Source organism: Chironomus tepperi, unplaced genomic scaffold (assembly GCF_022539635.2).
Source record: "Chironomus tepperi strain 1889 unplaced genomic scaffold, CSIRO-AGI_Ctep_v1 contig_364, whole genome shotgun sequence".
NCBI lineage: Eukaryota > Metazoa > Arthropoda > Insecta > Diptera > Chironomidae > Chironomus > Chironomus tepperi.
The window spans coordinates 15046-35616 of NW_027226486.1; the positions used below are offsets into that span (position 1 = coordinate 15046).

General features: G+C 31.1%; 3 protein-coding genes across 9 annotated transcripts; all 3 read left to right on the top strand.

Annotated features, from left to right (window-relative positions):
• Positions 1-2146: 2146 nt before the first annotated feature.
• LOC139095346 (uncharacterized) lies at positions 2147-4226 on the top strand. The gene is made up of 3 exons (XM_070646680.1): positions 2147-2267; positions 2794-3113; positions 3269-4226. Exons 2-3 carry the CDS (start codon positions 2855-2857, stop codon positions 4024-4026), a joined length of 1017 nt encoding a protein of 338 aa, XP_070502781.1. The 5' UTR covers positions 2147-2267; positions 2794-2854; the 3' UTR covers positions 4027-4226.
• A 1517-nt stretch (positions 4227-5743) lies between these two features.
• Positions 5744-12645, top strand: LOC139095327 (uncharacterized). 7 transcript variants are annotated; one of them, XM_070646654.1, is made up of 3 exons: positions 5744-5836; positions 10398-10818; positions 11096-12644. In XM_070646654.1, the coding sequence occupies exons 2-3, from the start codon at positions 10410-10412 to the stop codon at positions 11800-11802; spliced, it is 1116 nt and encodes a 371-aa protein (XP_070502755.1). In that variant the 5' UTR covers positions 5744-5836; positions 10398-10409; the 3' UTR covers positions 11803-12644. The 7 variants fall into 7 exon arrangements, with proteins under 7 accessions (XP_070502755.1, XP_070502753.1, XP_070502759.1 ...); XM_070646652.1 differs by lacking the exon at positions 5744-5836 and adding an exon at positions 8448-8528; XM_070646658.1 differs by lacking the exon at positions 5744-5836 and adding an exon at positions 8475-8568 and having other exon boundaries at positions 11123-12645.
• A 4173-nt stretch (positions 12646-16818) lies between these two features.
• Positions 16819-18772, top strand: LOC139095429 (uncharacterized). Its single transcript, XM_070646778.1, has 3 exons — positions 16819-16897; positions 17394-17774; positions 18132-18772. Exons 2-3 carry the CDS (start codon positions 17462-17464, stop codon positions 18770-18772), a joined length of 954 nt encoding a protein of 317 aa, XP_070502879.1. The 5' UTR covers positions 16819-16897; positions 17394-17461.
• Positions 18773-20571: the final 1799 nt, after the last annotated feature.

Below are 20571 nucleotides of genomic sequence, written 5' to 3' on the forward strand. Positions count from 1 at the left end.
TTGAAAAGCTTTAAGGAAGAAATATTGAAAGGTATTATGATTATTTATTGACATTTTTTTTTTGTTAAAATGTTTTAAAGTTTGAATGTTTTGTTCTGTTATAGCTGGAATTGTTTAATCGAAAAAGTTTAGAATTGGAAAGGTTGTAGGAAGGTGAATATTTGAGGTTATGATGACATAGACTGGGATGGAATTAGGATGAATTAGATTGAGTTAGAGTTTGACTGTAAACTACTCAAATTTCAAGTACAGATCTGTTTATGGCAAGCAACAGCCCAGGCAAAAGCGATATCTGCTCATCTAGTTGGCAACACATTTGTGAATTGTTTAATACTGCAGAGAACATCAATGAGTTCCAACAATAATCCTATAAATCAGCTAAAAACACACCAACCACAGCGAAATCAAAACTGCCGTCAAATAACTGCCAATTTCGCATAGATAATAAATCACAAAGGATGTTTTACAATTCGATGTTGATTCCGACCAACAAGTGCAAATGGTGCAGTAAATTTATGATGCAGCTTGTAAATGTACTTATAAATTGAATTATTGTACATAAAGTCTATGCAAATTGTAAACTGCTGTCACATAAATCATCGATAAAATGTGAATAATGTCCACGAAAATCGCAGAGTGGATGATTGACTTGATATAAATGAGATTAAAATGTGTTGTTATGACTATTGTATAGAAATGGAAGGGCGATTTTGGGATATAATGAAGTAATTGTAATTAGCTGTCGGGTTCATTATCAGTTTTAATGAAATTTTACGTAACTGAAATTGATAAAGTTGATTTTTTGGTAAAATGAGTAGCTATGGGATAGAATCTAAGCGATAATTGTGAATCTGACCTTGATTTTGTTTTTGTATCAATTTCCTCAAATTTTAGAGATGCGTAGCTAAGGGAATTTACAAATCAATGCCTTGTAGTGTTGAATACTGAGTTTTTCATTTTCTAATGGTCTAAAGCAGTGCTGGAAAACCTTTTTGATGCCACGACACAAAGTCTCGATGAAAATCACACAAAACATGCAGTTCATGGCATTTTGAACAAATTTTGATGGCATACTAGAGTGCCGCGGCACATAGTTTACTCAGCACTGGTCGAAACTATGTAATACGATGTCTATAGGCTTGATTTGACTTTGCTGACATTGTAGACTAATTGAGATGCATGACTTCCATTACATTGCGCCTCAAACTAGCTTTATCGCAGACTATCACTTGTCAATATCCTACATCAAGTGTCTATTGTCTCTATCAAAGCTAAATTGTATTCTGCAGCAGCCTGATATTCCATCCTGCAACTCAACCCCTAAAAAGTCATTTTAAATTCATAAATTTCTGTACATCGCCCATAATGAATGATTATCTTACACTCATTAACTCTATAAATTTTCATGTAAATGCAATTAAAATAATATTTTTCATAAAACAATGTATCATGTAAAATTAAATGTGACATTGCTGACCATGCTTGTGAAAATTTAGGTCATTAAAGACATCATCTGGTTTGGGGTTTCATCTCTCTGGTGGATACACTAGATCATGGTTTTAGTTGGACAGTAAAGTTGGGATTTATATGAAATATTACAAATTTCTAGCACAAACATTGACCGCTTTAAAGGAACTAAAAATTAAAGCCAACGCATATAAACTTCCTCGAAAAAATTTATTGAAGCTCTTCGCAACTGCTGTTACTGCAGTGAAGTTACATTTATTTCATTTTGGGGATAAAAATACACCACCGAATATTTATTTTTTGCACATGTGACGCTGCAATTATTTTCTTTTGTCACTGCCGCATCCCAATTTTTTCTATATTGTGAGTCAGGAGTAGAATGAAGTTATAGAAATTGTTGCGGCTTTAAGAGGGAATTTAAAATTGTTTATTTTATTGGGTTTGACACTTCATTAGAGAGATGAAGTTGGAAGCTATTCCGGAGCGACACAGATGCAAGAGGTTCCAATATGAAGCTTGTAAGGCTCAATCAAAACTCTTTTATCAAAACCAGATGGAGGCCACTTAAGTTTGGCGTTCATATGGCTGCCACTAACTTTTAATATTTCTATTTATTAGGTTTATTTTACCATAAAAAATAACGGTCAAAATATTTTCAAACTAAGGTATAACATCAAATAAACATGAGCATCGTTGATGACGTACCAGATTGAATTGTTATACATCGTATTTGATATATTTTGTTATATGAATTTAATTAAACTAGTTTCACAAATTACACAATTAAATTGATATTTAAAGTGAGTTGTTATCTATTTTAAGGATTATAAGCTTGTTATCTAAAGTATAAATGTTACGTTTATTACAATAATGGGCATTATAAGAGTCAAAAATAGAATTATTGAATTTGGGAATGTGATGTTGTTGTTGCTTCTGATAAACAATTTTTAATTATGGATTTTGTCATATCTCAATAGATAAAATGGCGCAAAAGCTTAATTTTTTTCATTTTCAATGATATTAGCATCAGAAAATAGCTAGTTTAGGGAATAATATTGAAATTTAATTTTCAATTTCACAATCAGAGATTAGTCATGATCGTTATATGCTTTGGTTATGCTTTCCACTATAGATCCCAAAAAGCATTAGTTAATTGATCCGATCAAGACCAGACCGGGTACCAGGTCAGATTCACGATGGCCGGGAGAAGGATTTTTGATCGATTAACCGATTTATGCTTTCCGAGGATCACCTGTTCCTCTATTATAATACATTAGATTATTCAAAAATTCCAAAATACTAAAATCAATTCAATTTCAACAACAGGTACACTCTAAAACTAAATTCTACTTAATCAGCCACCAAGCCTAAAATAAGGCATATCAAAATGCCAAAAGCGGGTTTTCCCAAACTTTGCAACTATTGCAAAAACCACACAAAAGCAGGAGAAGCTCCTGTTCTCGAAAAACATCACAGACCATGCAAGAAATACAACAATCCTGAGCATTTCAAAATTTGCGTACCATGCGAACGAAATCACAGGAAAACTGAGAATGTCCGTAAATGGAGGAAGAATAAGATCAACAAGAAATTGGTGGAAAAAGAAAACAAGGAGATACAACACATTGTTGAGCTTTTGATGAAGGGTAAGAAGAATTAATTCCAAAATTATGTTTTACAACCCCAAGCAGCATAAGGATGTCAATACGTTATGTGCTTGACTCCAAGACATGAGGTTGTCTTAACGGCTTATTTTGATTCCATTTCAATTCTAAATATTGTAAATTAATTCATTTTGTAGATGAAGATATCAACGACATCGTCCACCATCAAAAGATCGACAACATCGAAAGTTCTGAGGAGATCATCGAAATGTCAGAAGATGACATGATAATTGAAGAAATGGAAAGTAAAGAAGATGTATCAACAGAATTGCCTGATCAAAATCGCAAGGATTCTGGATTGACTCTTATGGTTCAGCATCCATTATTCCCGAAAATGTCATTGAATGCTGATGATGCCATGAGATTCCAAAATCTAATTGAAAACTTAATCGATGACATACGTGAAAATGAAAAGACACCGAAATTCATTAGTCACGTCTTAGAAAATGGATCCTGGAGAGTTACATCTGCTGATGAATTCACACAAAATTGGTTCCAGGAAAAAGCTGCTGCATTTACATGTCTTGTTGATGATTCTAATGTTCCAGTTAGGATTATCCCATCAAACGAGTATAACATCTGTGGATGCTTTATAACTGGAAAAGATATCGACACTGCTAAAGTCCTTAGCCGATTGAACAAGCAGAATCAAGGATTGCAAACATCCCGTTGGTATATTCACGAAGTTAATCAACAACAGAACCAATTATACATGAGTTTCATTGTTGATCCTGTGAGTTTAAGCATCATTCGTCAAAATAAATGCATGCTTAATTATGGAATGAATCAACTTCATTTCTTCCAATGTGAGGAAGTGGAAGGCAAGTATGAAGAATCTGAAGAAGAACATCTTTCTACTGAAATGTTACCTCAAGTGGACATAAATGCGTTTTAACTAGTTTAACTAGTTAATGGCAAGTTGATGACTAGTTCTAACATACTTCTAAATGGAACTAGTAAACCAATATTTTTATATATAATCATTTTATCCCTAAATCGTTTAACGATTTCAAAAACTATTTTAAATAGATTTTCTTCTAATATTCTTTTTGTACTAATGTATCTTCTAAAAATTCGAAATAAAATTCATGCTCATTATACATGAAAAATATTAAAGAATGTGATTTAAATTTTCACAATTTTTACAATTTTTAATAAATTATTATAACATCCTTATAGCTAGTTTAAAGATCATTTCAAATGAACTTTTTGCGAATCGCATTTTTATTTTAAATTTAAAAAATTCGTTAAAATAATTTAAAATACATTTTCGATAAGCACTATGCTGCAAATGGGATTTGGTTATTATCACTAATGTAAATCAGGATCTATGATAAGCTGGTCAACTGTTGGTGTCTGGATTGTTACATTCCCAAACAGAACAATCACCTCATTGCCTTAAAAATAGGTCTGACATCAGAGGAACATCACTTCTTCCTGTTAATACGGCAACATTGATACGCACTGTTGAACGTTATGCTGTTTATGATTGTGATTCTAAAAATGATCCCTAAGAAGAACAATTTGACAAATATAAGAAATATTAAATAAATGATCTAATTGTATAAAATATTTCATAATTTTATTAATCTTGATAGGGTAAAAAATATAATTTCTTGCGTTATATAATTTCTTGCGCGAACAAATTCACCAAAAAAAATTATTTTTTCTGACATGAAATTTTTAAATGCTTATGCCTTCTCAACGATAAACTCTATTGACGCCAAAATCGGTTAAAAAAATACGAATTTCGTGAATTTTCAGATTCCGTGAGAAAAATATTTTTAGGATGCTCCATTGCTTCAAAAATCGATCATTTATACTGAATATAATTTCTTGCGCAAAAAATATAATTTCTTGCGCAATTTTGGACAAGTAGGCGATTAATTTTGACGGAACAAAACATCAATTTTCTGATTATTTACCCTCTTTTACGACGCTGTCTTCCTTCCAAATAGTTTAAGGATGCTTCTTGATCATTTTAAAATATTTCTGAGGTTAAAAATGCGAAAAAATTATCACAACAAATTTTTTTTGTGTTAGCCTACTTGTTCAAAATTGCACACAAAAATTTGGAAATTTTGTTTTGGTAATTTTTTCGCGTTTTCAACCTCTAAAACATTTTTAAAATAATCAAGGAGCATCTTCAAACCATTTAGAAGCAAAACAACGTAAAAAAGTAGGATAAATCGTCCGAAAATTGAAGTTTTGTGTCGTCAAAGTACATCGCCTACTTGTCCAAAATTGCGCAAGAAATTATATATTTTTGCGCAAGAAATTATATTTTTTGCGCAAGAAATTATATTCAGTATAAATGATCGATTTTTGAAGCAATGGAGCATCCTAAAAATATTTTTCTTACGGATTCTGAAAATTCACTGAATTCGTATTTTTTTAAAACTTTGTTTGGTAAAATTCATGCTTCCGTTCAAAAGTTATGGACATTTAAAAATTTCAACTGCATTTTGCGCAAGAAATTATATTTTTTACCCTATAACATTATTTTAGTAAAGTGAACAAAAAGTAGCAACAACAAAAATACACAGAAAATATACGCAAAAAAAAAAAAAATTGTAAAAATACACCGGCTTAAAAAGTCTGAGTTTCTGCTAGTTTAAATTCTCATTTGAAAGAGATTGGACATAAAGTTTTCTTAAAAATCTTTAATTATTATATATTACGTATAGCTTCAACTTAGTTCAAAAGTGAGTAAGTTTTATATTTTTAAATTTATTTTCCGGACATACTTCTTAACAATAAACGTCTTAAAAAGATACAAATTACTAAACTGTTGATTGCTTTTGTGTATGGAGTACAGTCGACTTTTTAATACAAAAATCTACGTGAAAAGCAATGCTGTTGTTCTGCTGTTAAGACTCGTCAGCTAATGTGTCGAAGGAGCTAGCTCCAATATGTAGCACAGCTCGGTTACTTTGATTAAAATTCCGACCTCAGACCGTCATGACACCGACTTCGTGTTGGGCATCCTTTTTAAGGCTGAAAAGTAAAGCATGTTGACCAAGGTTCGATGGCTTGGCAAGCCTTAATTTGCTAAACTATCATTAGCTGTATACAACACACAGTTCTGAGTCTTGCATCAAATGTGATCAGCCCAAGCGTATTTTATTTTTATTTTTTTCACTCTTTTATGATTGGCTCCCTAAATAATAATCAAAAGTTAGTGACTTATTACTAATGAATGTATACAAAAATACGACTTTGTTGCTTGCTGCAATAACCAAGATAAGCTATTTTATTTTTAAAAAATATATATGATTGAATTTAATTACAATTATGACACAAATCACGTCCACCATTTGAATTATTGATTCTGAATGGCATTTTAAATGTAGTATGATGTGACATACAAGGATAGTTCGATCAAATGATCAACAGCATAGACTAACGACCTATAATTAGATGACCTTCATATAATTTTAGTTGAATTTCACAATATTTAATAACAATCAATACAAAGTGCTGTGATAACATAAATATTGTTATTGAAAATGTTATACCTAGATGTTATACTCAGAGTCGCTGAATTAAGCATATTGCGGCTGTGTAGTTAAAACTACACACGGAACAAATACATTTAAATTTACTAAATGAGAATAAAGAGAAAGTTATTTATATGATAAACCCGAATAGCACCGATTTGAGGTACCGACATGATTAATAGCAGACAGAAGACAGCTTTAGACGCCATCTGAGGGAAGCCATAGATCATAGTTGGTGTGTATGATCAACTAAACAGAGTAATCCAAACCTTAAGCCTTATGGCATTCGAAAAATGTGGCAAAATAATTTGTTTACGGTTCGACCCCCAAATAGCACACAAGCATGCTTCTCATCTATTCTGAATAACATCTTATCCTTTAAGTTGTTTCCCACTAACCCCAAAGATTAGATAAGAAATAATTTTCAAGTAAATTTAAACGTGATAGCCCATCGTCCCGTTTAAGTAGATAAGTCCATAAGGTTCAATTTTGTATCACGTATATTAAGTACTGTATTGATATGAAATTCTGTATAATCTTGATCTTAGACGATTGTGTGCAGCTTTAATATATGAACTTAAAAGTTCAGTCAAACATTGCTGATAACAGAGAAAAGTATTAATATCTTTTATTGTATTGAAAGCTTTGACTATCACAGATTATAATGAGGAAAAAGTTTAGTTCTCAAAATAATTTGATAAAGGCTTGATGAAATGCACGATCACGCAGTTTAAACGACGCAAAAATTGATAAGATTTCTAAGAAAATTTTCTTTTGGCATATGATAAGTGTGTAGCACATAGCACCCCAAAATAAACAAAATTAAGTCAGTTAGCTTCTATTACAAAACTATACATATTGATAAGTATATGTATATACTCCTGGTTATGTAACGTTGTTGTTCAATATTTAAGGACTGATTGTATTTATAGCCGTTCAGATGCTTACTTATTTTTGTGGTCTTATTGATTAATTGTTATTTATGGCCTTCTTGAGATGCTGAGATGGTGATTGAAACTGACTAAATGCGTATTGTGGAGGGGGTCAAAGACCCTCTACTCCTTCTTTTTGAAAATTTTTGCATTTCATACAAAATCAATCCTTGATATTTCCCTTAACTGACTCTATTGCTGCCTATCACTCGCCAACTTCTAATTCCAAATGCCGTACTCTCTTTATCAACAGCTTCCTATCATAAATTCTTTGTGCCTCCCTATGATCATTTGTCATGATCATCAAAATTACCATGCCATTCAGTTTGATGCTTCATCATCCAAATGTAGAAAACCGCAATTAATCGTCCATATGTCTAGTTGACTAGTCACAACCTATATCACCCAGGAAACAGTTTTTTTTTCATCAAATTTTGTACAGTTTTTACAAATATTATCAAAAATAGCAGTGGAAAATTCCACAAAAAAATCTCAAAAATTTCATAAAACTGAGTCCAAAATTAAGATCAATCCATAAAGCTTAACATGCCATAAACTATAAATCCATTACTTTAAATGACATCCCTCCAATATCTCATGACAAACTTATGACGTCCACAACGGCACTTGATTTTATAAGATGCTCTCATATTAAGCGTCATAGTAATAAAATTTGACATGAATGCTGAATGTAAAGCAACGCAAGATCAGCTTACTGACGTCTCCACAAATTTTCCTCCATGCTGTGACGACAAACATATTGATCGGTGGGTTCTTTCAATCTCAATTTTATTGCCAAAAAAATCTGCAACATTCTCTCTTAAGGAATATGAGAGAGAAGAGCTAAAAGCTATGTAGATGTGGATGTGATATAAAGAAAAAGTATTTCATTCAATATTTCAGTCGCAAATCGACATCCAAGCTGAAAAGTTGGCAAAAAAATAGTAAAAAATAATCAAATTAAAGTAAATTAAAATTTTTATAAAATTTAACCTGAAATTAAAGGTGATGACCAATAAAATGGCTATAATTTGATGAATAGTTTGATGGATGTTAAATGAAGGTTCAAAAACTGAGTTGAAATTGTGAATATTATAAAACATGCAACATTAAGCCGGCAAAAAGCCGAGCAATAAAACTTGAATTTTAATTAAAAAATTAAAATAAATTTATTTAAAAAAAATACATATTTTATCTGTGCTTAGAATGATTACATAGTGTTTTAATAAAAATATAATTTATTAATGACAGAATAATCAACAAACTCAATTCTGAGAAATTTTAAATGTTTTTTTTTTTATAAAAAAATACATATTCTCTGAGTGATAACACATGCGAATAGACTAGCTGAAAATAAGTGTTTTTTTTCTCAATAATAAAGAAAATTTATTGGATTACTTTTGAGAATTTTGAAATAATTTGCGGTCTGTGAGAGATTTTTTCGGGGTCTTTATTTTGAAAAAATAGCCAAAATTCCAAGAAAATAATCAGTTTTGTGCCAAATGTGAAGTATTTTTAAGTGATTTTGAAAGCGGCACGTACGCATTTGATACGCATTTATTTAGGAAGTTAGGAAGTTTTTAAATTATTGATAATATAATAGCTAATGCCGGAACGCACAGCATTTGATAATTTATAAATTATTTTAACAGTTTTTTAGATTGTTGAAATATTTCTAAATACAAAAAAAAATAAAATATAATTTTTAAAAATTCTTAGTTGAAATTTAAAATTAAAAATTCCAAAAAAAAAGTTAAAAAATTAAGATTGAAAATTTAAAAAAAAAAAATTAAAATTTCAAAAAAAAAATTGAAAAGTTAAAAATTTAAAATTAAAAAAAAAAATAAAATTTTAAAAAATTATAAGCATAAAATAAGGAAGAATTTTGCATGAAAAAGCCTATTAAAGTCAACTAATCTCCATATGAAATTTGAGCCAATTTCAAGCTTTACTATAAACTAAGGTATCTCAGCTTAAAATAGCGAGATTACATGACTTATATAAGGTGCAATTATGTATTCGAATGACATTGAATCTGACCGCTTAAGATTTTTTTTGAAAACCAGAAATTGCCACGGGTCAGTTAAAATATCCAAAGTAAATATTTTAATTTAACTGGAAAGTTTTGTTCTTGAAGTTTTTCAAAACAAAAATAATAAAAATTCCAGAAAAAAAAATCTTTTTTCTTACACGCAAAAATAAATAAAGATTTCTCCTTATTTTTTTTGCAACTTTGTATACACAAAAGATCATCCAAACTTTCTCAAATGGTAGTAAACAGATTAAAATGAAAATGTGATGTGCTCGTATCGTTTTTTTGAAAATGATGCTTAAATTACTGAGCCACCACCCACACGATGTGTCACATTGATAGGCTGTTAAAAGTAGTCATTATAATTGTTGCGGGAAGAAAAAACTAACAAATTTATAAATTAAAAGCAGACTAGTCAGTCTGTTGATAAATATTATGTCAAATTGTCAGTTCTGGTTAAGTTCAACTCGGTACCAAGAATACCACTCGTCTTGAAGTCAACAAGAATAGCTCAAGTCGATTAATCGTTTCAAAATCCGACACCAGGTCAGAGTGACTCTGGCATGAAATCCGAATCTGACACCAAGTTAAAGTCACGCCTGGGTGGGGTCAGATTTTTCATCAATTAATCAATTTATGGTATCCGCGTTGGCATTTTGTCACAATAATTCTATTAAATCTTCTATATTGTCTTCTTAGTCTTCATAAAATGCCACTAAAACTAGTCATTAAAACAGCTAAAACACAAAATATTCAAAAAAGCTATAAAAAATATTTAATATCTTTTTTTCCTCGTTCACAGATTCAAATTTGAATGCCAAAACGCATCTCCAAAATGGCAAAAGCATCATACACTCGTTCGAAATCAAACAGCAATAAGAAGTCAAAAGGAAAACGAGCTCAAAAACGTTGTAACTACTGTCGTAATCACACAGATGAAATAGTATTCGAACGAGGTCATGGAACATGCCAATATAATAATCATGAGCATTTCAAAACATGCAAAAAATGCGACAGGAACTACAATAAGACCAGAATCGCAAGAAAATTTAGAGACAAAAAATTGACAGAGAATAACATAACAAAAAGTGGAAGACGCAGGCGATCAGGAACGCCAGATAGAATTACGATTAGTTTGGAAAATCAGGAAGACAAAAGAGCAGTTGAAACTATTATGGAAATAGAAGAATCACTGATTGGAATGAATGGTGAATTTTATGAAGGTAAGCTGGATTTTTTGTATATTTCTATTAATGGTGGACGGTACGCGACCGCCTCCCCTAACGTCTTTTCATGAAAATCCGTTTAAAAATGCCATGATCACTCCTTGGCTACGTCCTCGGTTTGATATTGCCACTTACATAATTCCAATATTGCCTCACTTATTTCCTCCTCTAACTGCATATGAGCATGATAAAGTTGACTATTTCTAATTAGCTTTTAAGCCTTAAAGCCTTAAAATCTAATTGCATGAAAATTATTACTTAATTTTTAAAATAGAACTTTTTATTGACACCAATGGCGTAGCATTTCCATCAAACAACATTGGCACTGATTTATACAAAGCCTTTAATCAACCAATAATATTTGATGATGCAGTAGTGCCAGCTAATACTCAAATAGATGAACAGCCACAAAGTGGATTTTCCTTAATTGTTATGCCAACAAATTATCCAAATGACATTTTATATCCTGACAATGAGGTGGATATGAAGATTTTTATTGAACGTGTTTCGGATGATCTAGAAAAGGATAATAAAGAAAGATTAAAAATTCAGTATAAGACACTTGAGCTTGGACGATGGAAAGTCGTGTGCCTTGATGAATACACCCGTGACTTATTTACTGAGGAGGTCTTGAAGTGGGATGTGAAGAAAACTGAATCCAGTGATCATCTCAAGTTAAAAGTTATTCCTGAATATAAGATGGTAAATCTTAATATTAAAGCCTCATGCCTGCTTAATCATCCAATTAATGGACAAGACTTTCTTCGCTCAATTTCCGGCAATCAACTTGACACATCAAGATGGATAGTCGAAAAAGTTGAGCCATTTGAAAATAAATTTAAGGTCTTTTTTAACATTGACCCGAAAAGTTATCGATACTTGTACACCGATGCATACTGGTTAATTATAAGGAATGAATATGTTAAGATTAATATTGACTCAAATCCCTTTGCTGATGAGCATTCGAGTGGATGTAGTTAAATTATTTGTTACTTTATATTAGCTTTTTATGAACGGTTTTGCTAAATGGGAAATGCCTGCGAATATAATTAGTACTGTGTATTATGATAATGCATAGATCCAGCAGTAATTTGCTCATTGTTGGGAACTAATTAATAATCATTAATGTCACTTGATTATATTAATCAAGGGTTAGAGATTACAGCAAATATGTGCTGACAAGAAGTTCTGATTACAAAAATATTTGATGAGTGCTACTTAAGCTGTTTCGAGTGGCCACACTCTTGAAGATTCACGATGTAGAAATTGAAAAATCCAGTGTGATGCACACCGAACTATGAAACCGGATTTAAACGAATCTAGCTTAATAGCGAAGCATAAATTAAGTAGCACTTTATTGCACTCTATAAAATCAATAAGTCTGAAGCTTTCAAACCAGTTTTCAAAACAAAAATTAAATCCTTTTTAGTGAAATGCGTTCCTTAAAAGAAATTGAGATTTTATAAATTGTATTGAATTATCTATAGACCCTAGGGCTGATCTCTTTGGCTGTGGTACAGTACTATAAAAGTGCACTACTCGTACGGTAAACTAGCTATACTGATATCACTATTAAGCCGTTAATACCAATGTGTCGTACCAGTAGTGATTCTATACCATACGACGAAGAAATTGGCCCTAGGGTAAAGTTAAAAATTTAATTAAATTTTAAAAATAGATTTGCAAAAATCATAATTTTTAACAATTTTAAAGTTACTGAAATACTTAGAATTAAAATGAACGAATAATTTGAATTTTTCTCCATTTTTTTCTGTTAAATTTATTCACTCATCAACTCATTTTTACGTTATATTAGTTTTAAGATTATGCATTTAATGAATTTGTTGAAATATTGTACATATTTGACATATTCGAAACCAAATTTGTACATAATAAAGTTAAAATTTAATAAATTTTCTATAAAATATTATAATATATTATTTGCTTTAATTAATGGTAAAAAGGACAAAGCTGTTGAATTTCAGAAAGTCATTTTATTGCTTAAATTGTTCCTTACACTAGTATTCATGATTCCTATCAACATTATCTGTTCATTGCGAGTAGAAATAACTCAGACCTCGATATGCCCTGTTAGTCGAAAAAATGACAAAGATGCAACAGAATCATTTTTTCAAGTCGAGGAAGTGATTCTTGAATTCATTTACATTCATTTATGAATGAACAACGAAAATGCGACGGAGAGACTCGATTAGAACGAATAATTGGCACACTCTCATGACTTTGATCAAGGTGATGCACAAAAAAATTCAAGTCTTTTTGCGATTTATTCGAAAATTTCAATAAAAGCTTAATATTTTTGTCTTTAGATGGTTTTTGTTGCAGCAAATATCCATTAGGTAACATTTTGCATTTAATGGCATGAATATGCAAGTTGTCAGACACATGCACATGCATCCAAGGATGAAGGTCATGAATATTCTTGGGTCAGGAAGTAGTGGAAGGGGAGTGGGGTTCATCATAAGCCCCATTGCGCGTTACCCAATAAATCAACGTTAGATATGACTCTGGAGTTGGACATAAAGCAGCTTCACAATATACAAAACCAGAATAAAGCTGAATATTTTTATTCTTTTCTTTCTAAAAGAGGATTTTTAAAAAAGCAGCAATAAATAACTATTTAAAATTACATTTTATGGCTTCATATACAAATTAAGGCGCTAAGTGGCAACTTTGTATTTGTTAATAGCTTTTTTGGATGCGAATGTATTTGGATGCTTCGGAATGTTGCGATTAAGAAAGAATTTTGAGGTTTTTTTGACAGTATATTATTAAAAGTTGTTCTTAAAGTCATACTTCCTAAAAAAATCTGAACATATCTTATCTATAATATCATTTAAAATTATATCTTGAATATCTTGATGTTTTCTGTCATTTGTCATTTACCATTATCACCGAATTCCGTTTATAGCATCATAAATTTCATAGCTACATGCCCATATTTAAATATTTTCTTATACTATACTAATTTTTACATTTTTGGCCTTGTATAGTGCTACGAACTAGCATCATTTTCACTATTTTATTCTATTTTATCTAGTTTTTCGCAAAATCATCTTCGTTCATTTATTGAGTTCGATTTCTGGACTTTGGATTTGAGACTTTTTGAGAAAATTGAGTCGTGTATCATAAAGTGTGTGGGTAGAAGGGTATAAATGACTTAATTTCGTTCTCTAATTTTTCGCTTATGTAATCTAAAAGAGTCTTATACTTCACAAAGTTTCTTTCGGATTTTTATCAACTCATGATGAACTATGAAAATCATAAAAATACTAATATCTCAAATTTTCGCATCTTTAAGAAGCTTATGCCATAAATTTATATTGAAATTCCAATTTACGTATAGTCGTCAATAGCAAGCGCATCTAATTTCATTTTGAAATCATGTTAAACAAAATCTCATCCAAAAAACAATCAATATTATTTTTAAATACAAAACATTTTCGGTTTTATCTATTTTTATCTTATGAAATCATATTGTCTAGCAATAAATAGCGTAGATGGAAATGAAAGACAACATTTTCTTCTATACATTATTGTCGAGTCAAAAAATTTTGATAGTTATTTCTTTTGATGATTTTTGCGAATTAATTTGGTTGAAAAAAGATCTGATTCCATGCCAAAATCATATCGGCCAGTTGTAGGATGTAGTGTTTAATCTATTCCTGAGTTAAAATGCTGTTCTAACAATATTCCAATTGAAAGGTAGTTGTCGTTCCAATTTGTCAAGCTATAATTCATGATCCTGACCCGTTTCCTAATTCAACGTTGCCTAAACCTCCAATTTCATCTTGATTTCTTACAAATCAAATTTGAGCGAATCGTCTTGCCAATCACTCTACAGAGGCACCTTACTGCTTCTTATACTATCAAGCACAAATCAAGCATATCTTCTTCCGATCAACTATCCACATGAAATCCTATAAATAGCCTATTTAACACAATATATTAGCATATCATATTTCCATCAAAAATCTTCTTTCGCGATCTTCTTTTCATTTATAACAAATTTATAATGGAATTTGTATAATTGAAACTGGAATGAGACAAACCCACTTTTATAGTTAAAAACTAGAAACTATCCAATATATTTTGTGTTGAGAAACTTGTTTGGATACACAATAGACATTTGCTGATGCTAGGCATTAACGTTACATCAGCTAGGAAGCAATTATTCAACAAAGTATCGATCTATGGCCTGACTTGCACAGATCAAACAAATGATTCACAGGAAGTAGCAATAAAATCCTAACTTCCTATCGAATCAGCAAAGTAAATATTTGACTTCTTTATTGCTGCTATAAATCAGTATTGGTTCGATTGAACGGGTGTATCAAGGGAATTCTTAACTTTCTACTTTAAAGGCATTGCATTGTTAAATTTTGCATAAAATCATAGATGAAGCCGAATATTGTACACAAAAAACCGACGAAAATGTTTAACAACAAAGCAGCTACGTGAGAAGCATAAACTTTTATATTTATCGATTGAAACTTTACTCGGCATTAATCAAACTGGTGACTCAGACTTACTTTTTCAATGAATTCAAGGCATTTGTTTATTATTTATGGTTGTTATTGAGCAGCAATTTACAATCGTTCCGCAAAGTTTGTACTTGTTCTTTAAAATTGAGTAATGCTTCTTATCTACAGAACTTACTACTCAATTTTACGATAAATGGTGATTTCCACGTAAATTGCACCAAATAGAGGCGGTTTCCATTTAGTGTCAATAAAAGAGGTTTAACAGAGCATTTCGAGTTCCATGGCGATTTCATTCATGTCGCTCATTGATCGAACAAATAAAACGAGCTGTCTTTTTTCAACAACGCGCACCAAAAAAACTAATGTGTATTTTAATTGGGTGAGAGAGAAAGAGAGCAAACAAACGTGAACTGACTCATGCCTTAAAATCGGATGATCTTTTTCAAAAATTCTGTTTTCTTCGCATAAACATACACGCGCAGCAGATATATGTATAAAAACAATGTGCAGATATTAAAGTCATTTAAATTTTTTTTGCTTCTATTTCTCAGAATTGACTTGGAATTGACCAGCCTCAATAAATTAATACTGATTCAGAAAAACAACACGCTTATTTCAAATTAGTGATTCTAGGCTGAATGCCGAGAGACGGAAATAAATAAGGCTCCGCTTAGTCTCCTCCATCAATACCAAATGTAAGCTGCCTCCGTTTGGCGTCGATATGGCTATCATATGAGGTTAAGCGAAGCCTTCTTCAATTGTGTCGCTGTGTTTATTAATGTCAAATGGAAACTGCATTTATTTAATGTCCACGATTGGGAATAAATTTATAAAGAGAACAGTCGTCAGACACAAAATCAGCTTTATCGCTTTTTCCAAGAAATTCATCCACATACCAAGAAAAATTAGCATCTTAAATTTTTATATAACAATTCAATAAAGTGATTCATAGAAATCTAATAAAAGATTTACGAACGGAAGTTCATCGCCTCATATTTTGCGTCAATATTATTAATTAACATAATACTTTCGTCAGTGGCACAAATGATGCCATACAGTCCGTTACTGATTTGATTATTAGTCCCTGAATCATCAATTGACGTGCTTTTTAAAATAAAATTCTCACGCGATTTTGATTTCATTCAGATTTACTTTTAGGAATCTCTTTTCTTAGTAAATTTAATTATTATACATGGATTTGGTTTAACCCAAATAAAATCTATAAAAAATTAAATTTTGGATTTTCCCAGATCAAGTTTGAATTTTTGGAGGCAAAGACACTAAAAATTCAATTTATATTCATCTATAATGACGAAATGGGAATTCTTTGGAAGTTCCAAGTGCAATCACAATTCCAACATAAGCAGATATCCTTAAAAATCTTTTTTTCATAAATCCGTTAAGAAATTATTCAAAATTTTAATGTTTTGTAACAAAAAGTCATCCTAACCCACACAAAGAGTCATGTTATACCATAACAAGGTATACAGTAACAAAGTTATACTGCAACATGTTATACCACTACAAAAACACATTTAAAAATGAAATTTGTTAAATTTATATCAATTTATTAAGTAAGTGACGTAATATCATGTAAAATAAGTGAATTGTGATAAGAATTTGTGTGATTAAAGTCAAATCGTCAACGAAAAATGGCATAATGTGGATGATTTTTAATCAGAAAAAATCATTTCACACATTCATAACACTTGAAGCAACAAGCGCCATTTTAAAAACGTGATAATCGAAAATAAATCAAGATTTTTACGGCAATTTGATGAATATTATCGGATGTGAATCATGTTAATGATTATTATAGCGCCTTAAAGTTGTAATAATAAATTTTGTGCATTATTTATGAATGTTATAGCTTAATTTTTTGAAATATCAAATATTGATAGAAACTTCTAGAACAAAATCACACAAAATTGTTATTTGCAAGTTCCTGAAGTGAAAAACTATTAAGCACAATACATAAATAGCCCTAATTACATAGTTTCTTATTAAATTCACATTCATGAACATCAGAAACTTTATAAAATATATTTATCACATTAATCTTCCCAACAGATCCAGCTATAAGCTCCTCACAATAAATTAGACGACTATACATGTGACAGTTGTTGTATTAAAATACAATGAAACCGAAATTCTGTGCCTATTGTAGAAATCATAGTATATTCAAGCCTGAAAAAGGTCATCGTAATAAATGTCCGTACAATGTAAAGTCACATTTAGAAAAATGTAAAGAATGTAAAAGTAACAAAAGGAAGACTTTAAATACCCAAAAGCATAGAGAGAGAAAGTCAAAAGCTGAATCAGGTGTCAATGGTATAGATGAACCAAGTACATCAACGACGATTGAGGAGCCAAATGATCCGGCAACGAAAAATGAAAATGAAATTCCTTATGATGATTCGGATTGTACAGATGTGGATGAGGAAATGCCTGGTATGTATTATTTATTAGCTTACTTAAGTATATGAATTGGATGATCAATACTGTTGGGATGGGATTCCTGTAATGGGCTTTATACGGTACATCATTGGAATTGAGTTGTAAAGGGGGAACTATAGTCCCGAACAGCACAATGTGTTCGCTAGGGCACCTCACGTTGCCGTATTAATTGTCAACCGCACAGGTAACCTGAAGGCAACATTACGGTTGATTTCGTTCCATATTTATGGCGCGGTTTGCCGGAATGTGCCACTCGGGAATGTAACTGATCAATTCTGCACTTTAGACAGAGTATTCAGACTTTATATCTATAATCACTTCTATTTTCAATATAAATCTTTTTTCTCCCAGTTATCAAAACAGAATTCAACGCACCAAGTCAAGAAGCTTCCAACCAGTCATCTTCTAGGAATCTTCTATTCATTCATGCACTAGGCGGCTTTAAACTCCAAAAATTTGAACCCAATACCTCATATGCAATAATAATTATGCCTCAAAATTATCCATTTGGAATTCTTACCAAAAAGGAATCGGATTATATTGAAAACTTGATCACTGACTTAGTCGATTTGATGATACCAAGTAATGATATGAAAAAGATTTACGAAAAAGGTTGCCTTAAAGTGTCATGTAGTAACAAGACGATAATAGAATCACTATTGGATGTAAAGAAGTTTAAACCAAACGAAAAGGAGCTTAAAGTTCTTCATGAGAATCAAATGCCAAGACATATAAGAATGTCATGTAACATTACGGAAAAAGTCAGCCATCCAGAGTTTCTTAAAATAATTAAATTTCAAAATAAATTGGACACTTCTGAATGGATTGTCAATAGTATCAGAGGAGTTGATAATGAATTTAAAGTGCACTTTTCCGTCGATCTTTTAAGTGCTGGATATATTCATTTTAGAAATTTTTGTTTAGATTGGAAGAAACACAATGTTGTTGTTAAAGTTTTGAAGAATGGAAATAAATTTTTGTTTCAAACATAGTAAAATTTGGAGTTTTTATTAAATGTCATGTGACTTCTTAATGTACACCTTATTGCTTATTCTTACACACAGCTGTATCGTTAGACTGGATTGGTAAAGGGAAAATGAGGATTGTCGTAATAAAACAGGGGCGGTGCAACAGATCAACAATCCTATTTGGCGGATCTTATGGTCGATATCCTTAAGAGTAGTTCACTTAATACGTCCAGAGAAGAGAAAGGAAGGGAAAACGGATGAGAATCAATAGAAGTAGCGTAACAAGTATACGGTCCTTTAATACACTTCTTGACAATCGACCAGCCGTCGACACTTAAGACATTCCGCAGCATACCTAAGATTCTGGCAAAATATCCCAAAAAACGTTCACTATACTACAAAAAACCACCAAGCTCTTGACTCAGATAGTTCAACAACATTCAGTGTTTACAAAAACTCACCACATTCATGATTAATATAAACATCATTAATTATTTGTAGGTATTCACACTTTATATCCTCTAGAGTCTAGACAGTATGGCTATTACTGTTTTATAAATAGATATTACGACATATTTATGTAGTCTTTGCTATTGAACTTGACAAGATTCATTTATTATTAACAAATTGCTCTAATTTATTATAAATTGACATGAAGTAAGTTATGTCAACGCAAGCCTCTAAAAATAGAAGATAACGTGAATTTTGAATAAAGCAAACAGAATGATTACATGTAGGCACAAATGTGATAATTGAGTAACCTTTTTGAGTCATCATCTTGATATCTTTCAAATAAAATTTACAAAAATCCCGCAATTAAACATTTACAGTCACAATAAATGTCACGAAGCATACATATTCATATGCTTGATAAAAAAACAGTCATTAAGATGTATGTCATTGACTTCATTATCGCAATCTAAATTAGCTTGTGAATATAACTTTAGAATGTAAACAAAAATGACCTTGGAAACAACCTGATGCTATATTTAATTTTGCCTGTTGAGGAATTTTTTCATATGAAAACGGAATTTTCTTAATAATTTTTTAAGCATCTTTGAATTCAGCAAATAAGAAAAAATTAAATTTTCACGAGAAATTATCAACAGCCTACAACAATTGCCGCGCGTGGCTCAAATATCAAAAAAAGAAGAAATGAAGAATTTTTGTGACCTTCATACAACGGCGATTCATTCGAGGAAAATCCGATTTCGTCACTTTTACTAAGCATGTTTCATTACCTCCTTGATATTTTATCTCATACCTTTTTATTGTAATAATTTAAAAATAAATAGTTATAAATAGGGAACGGAAATAATTTTCTTATCAATTTTTGCCAGTGACAATTGCTTTACTCGTCCACTCATGACATATTAACAAAAGATTAGTCACATATCAGAAGCGTGATGTTAATATTATTACGTCGAATTTGATAACAAGTTGTGTGTTATCAGTTGATACGCAACAGTTACTGTGTAATTGAATATTTTATTGCTTATCGTATACTGAGTTGTATGCCTTATTAGGCTTTCGGCCAAATTTTGAGTCAGTGTTGTGCTTGGATGATTAATGAAAGAAGGCTTGTCATTCTAGGGATACAAGCTCGAAATGGACTCGAATTTAGGATGAAGTCGAGGAGGCTCAAGTCAATTTTTCTATTCAAAATCCGATGTCTGGTTCATGCTAGGGAAGAAGTCAAATAATTTTATTGCAAATCTGCATGCTGATATGAGCTTTTTTTTCAGTATGTACAGAGTCTCAAGAGTCAACAATGAAAAAGACTCTGCTAAACCTCTTTTATTAATACCAAATAGAAGCCGCCG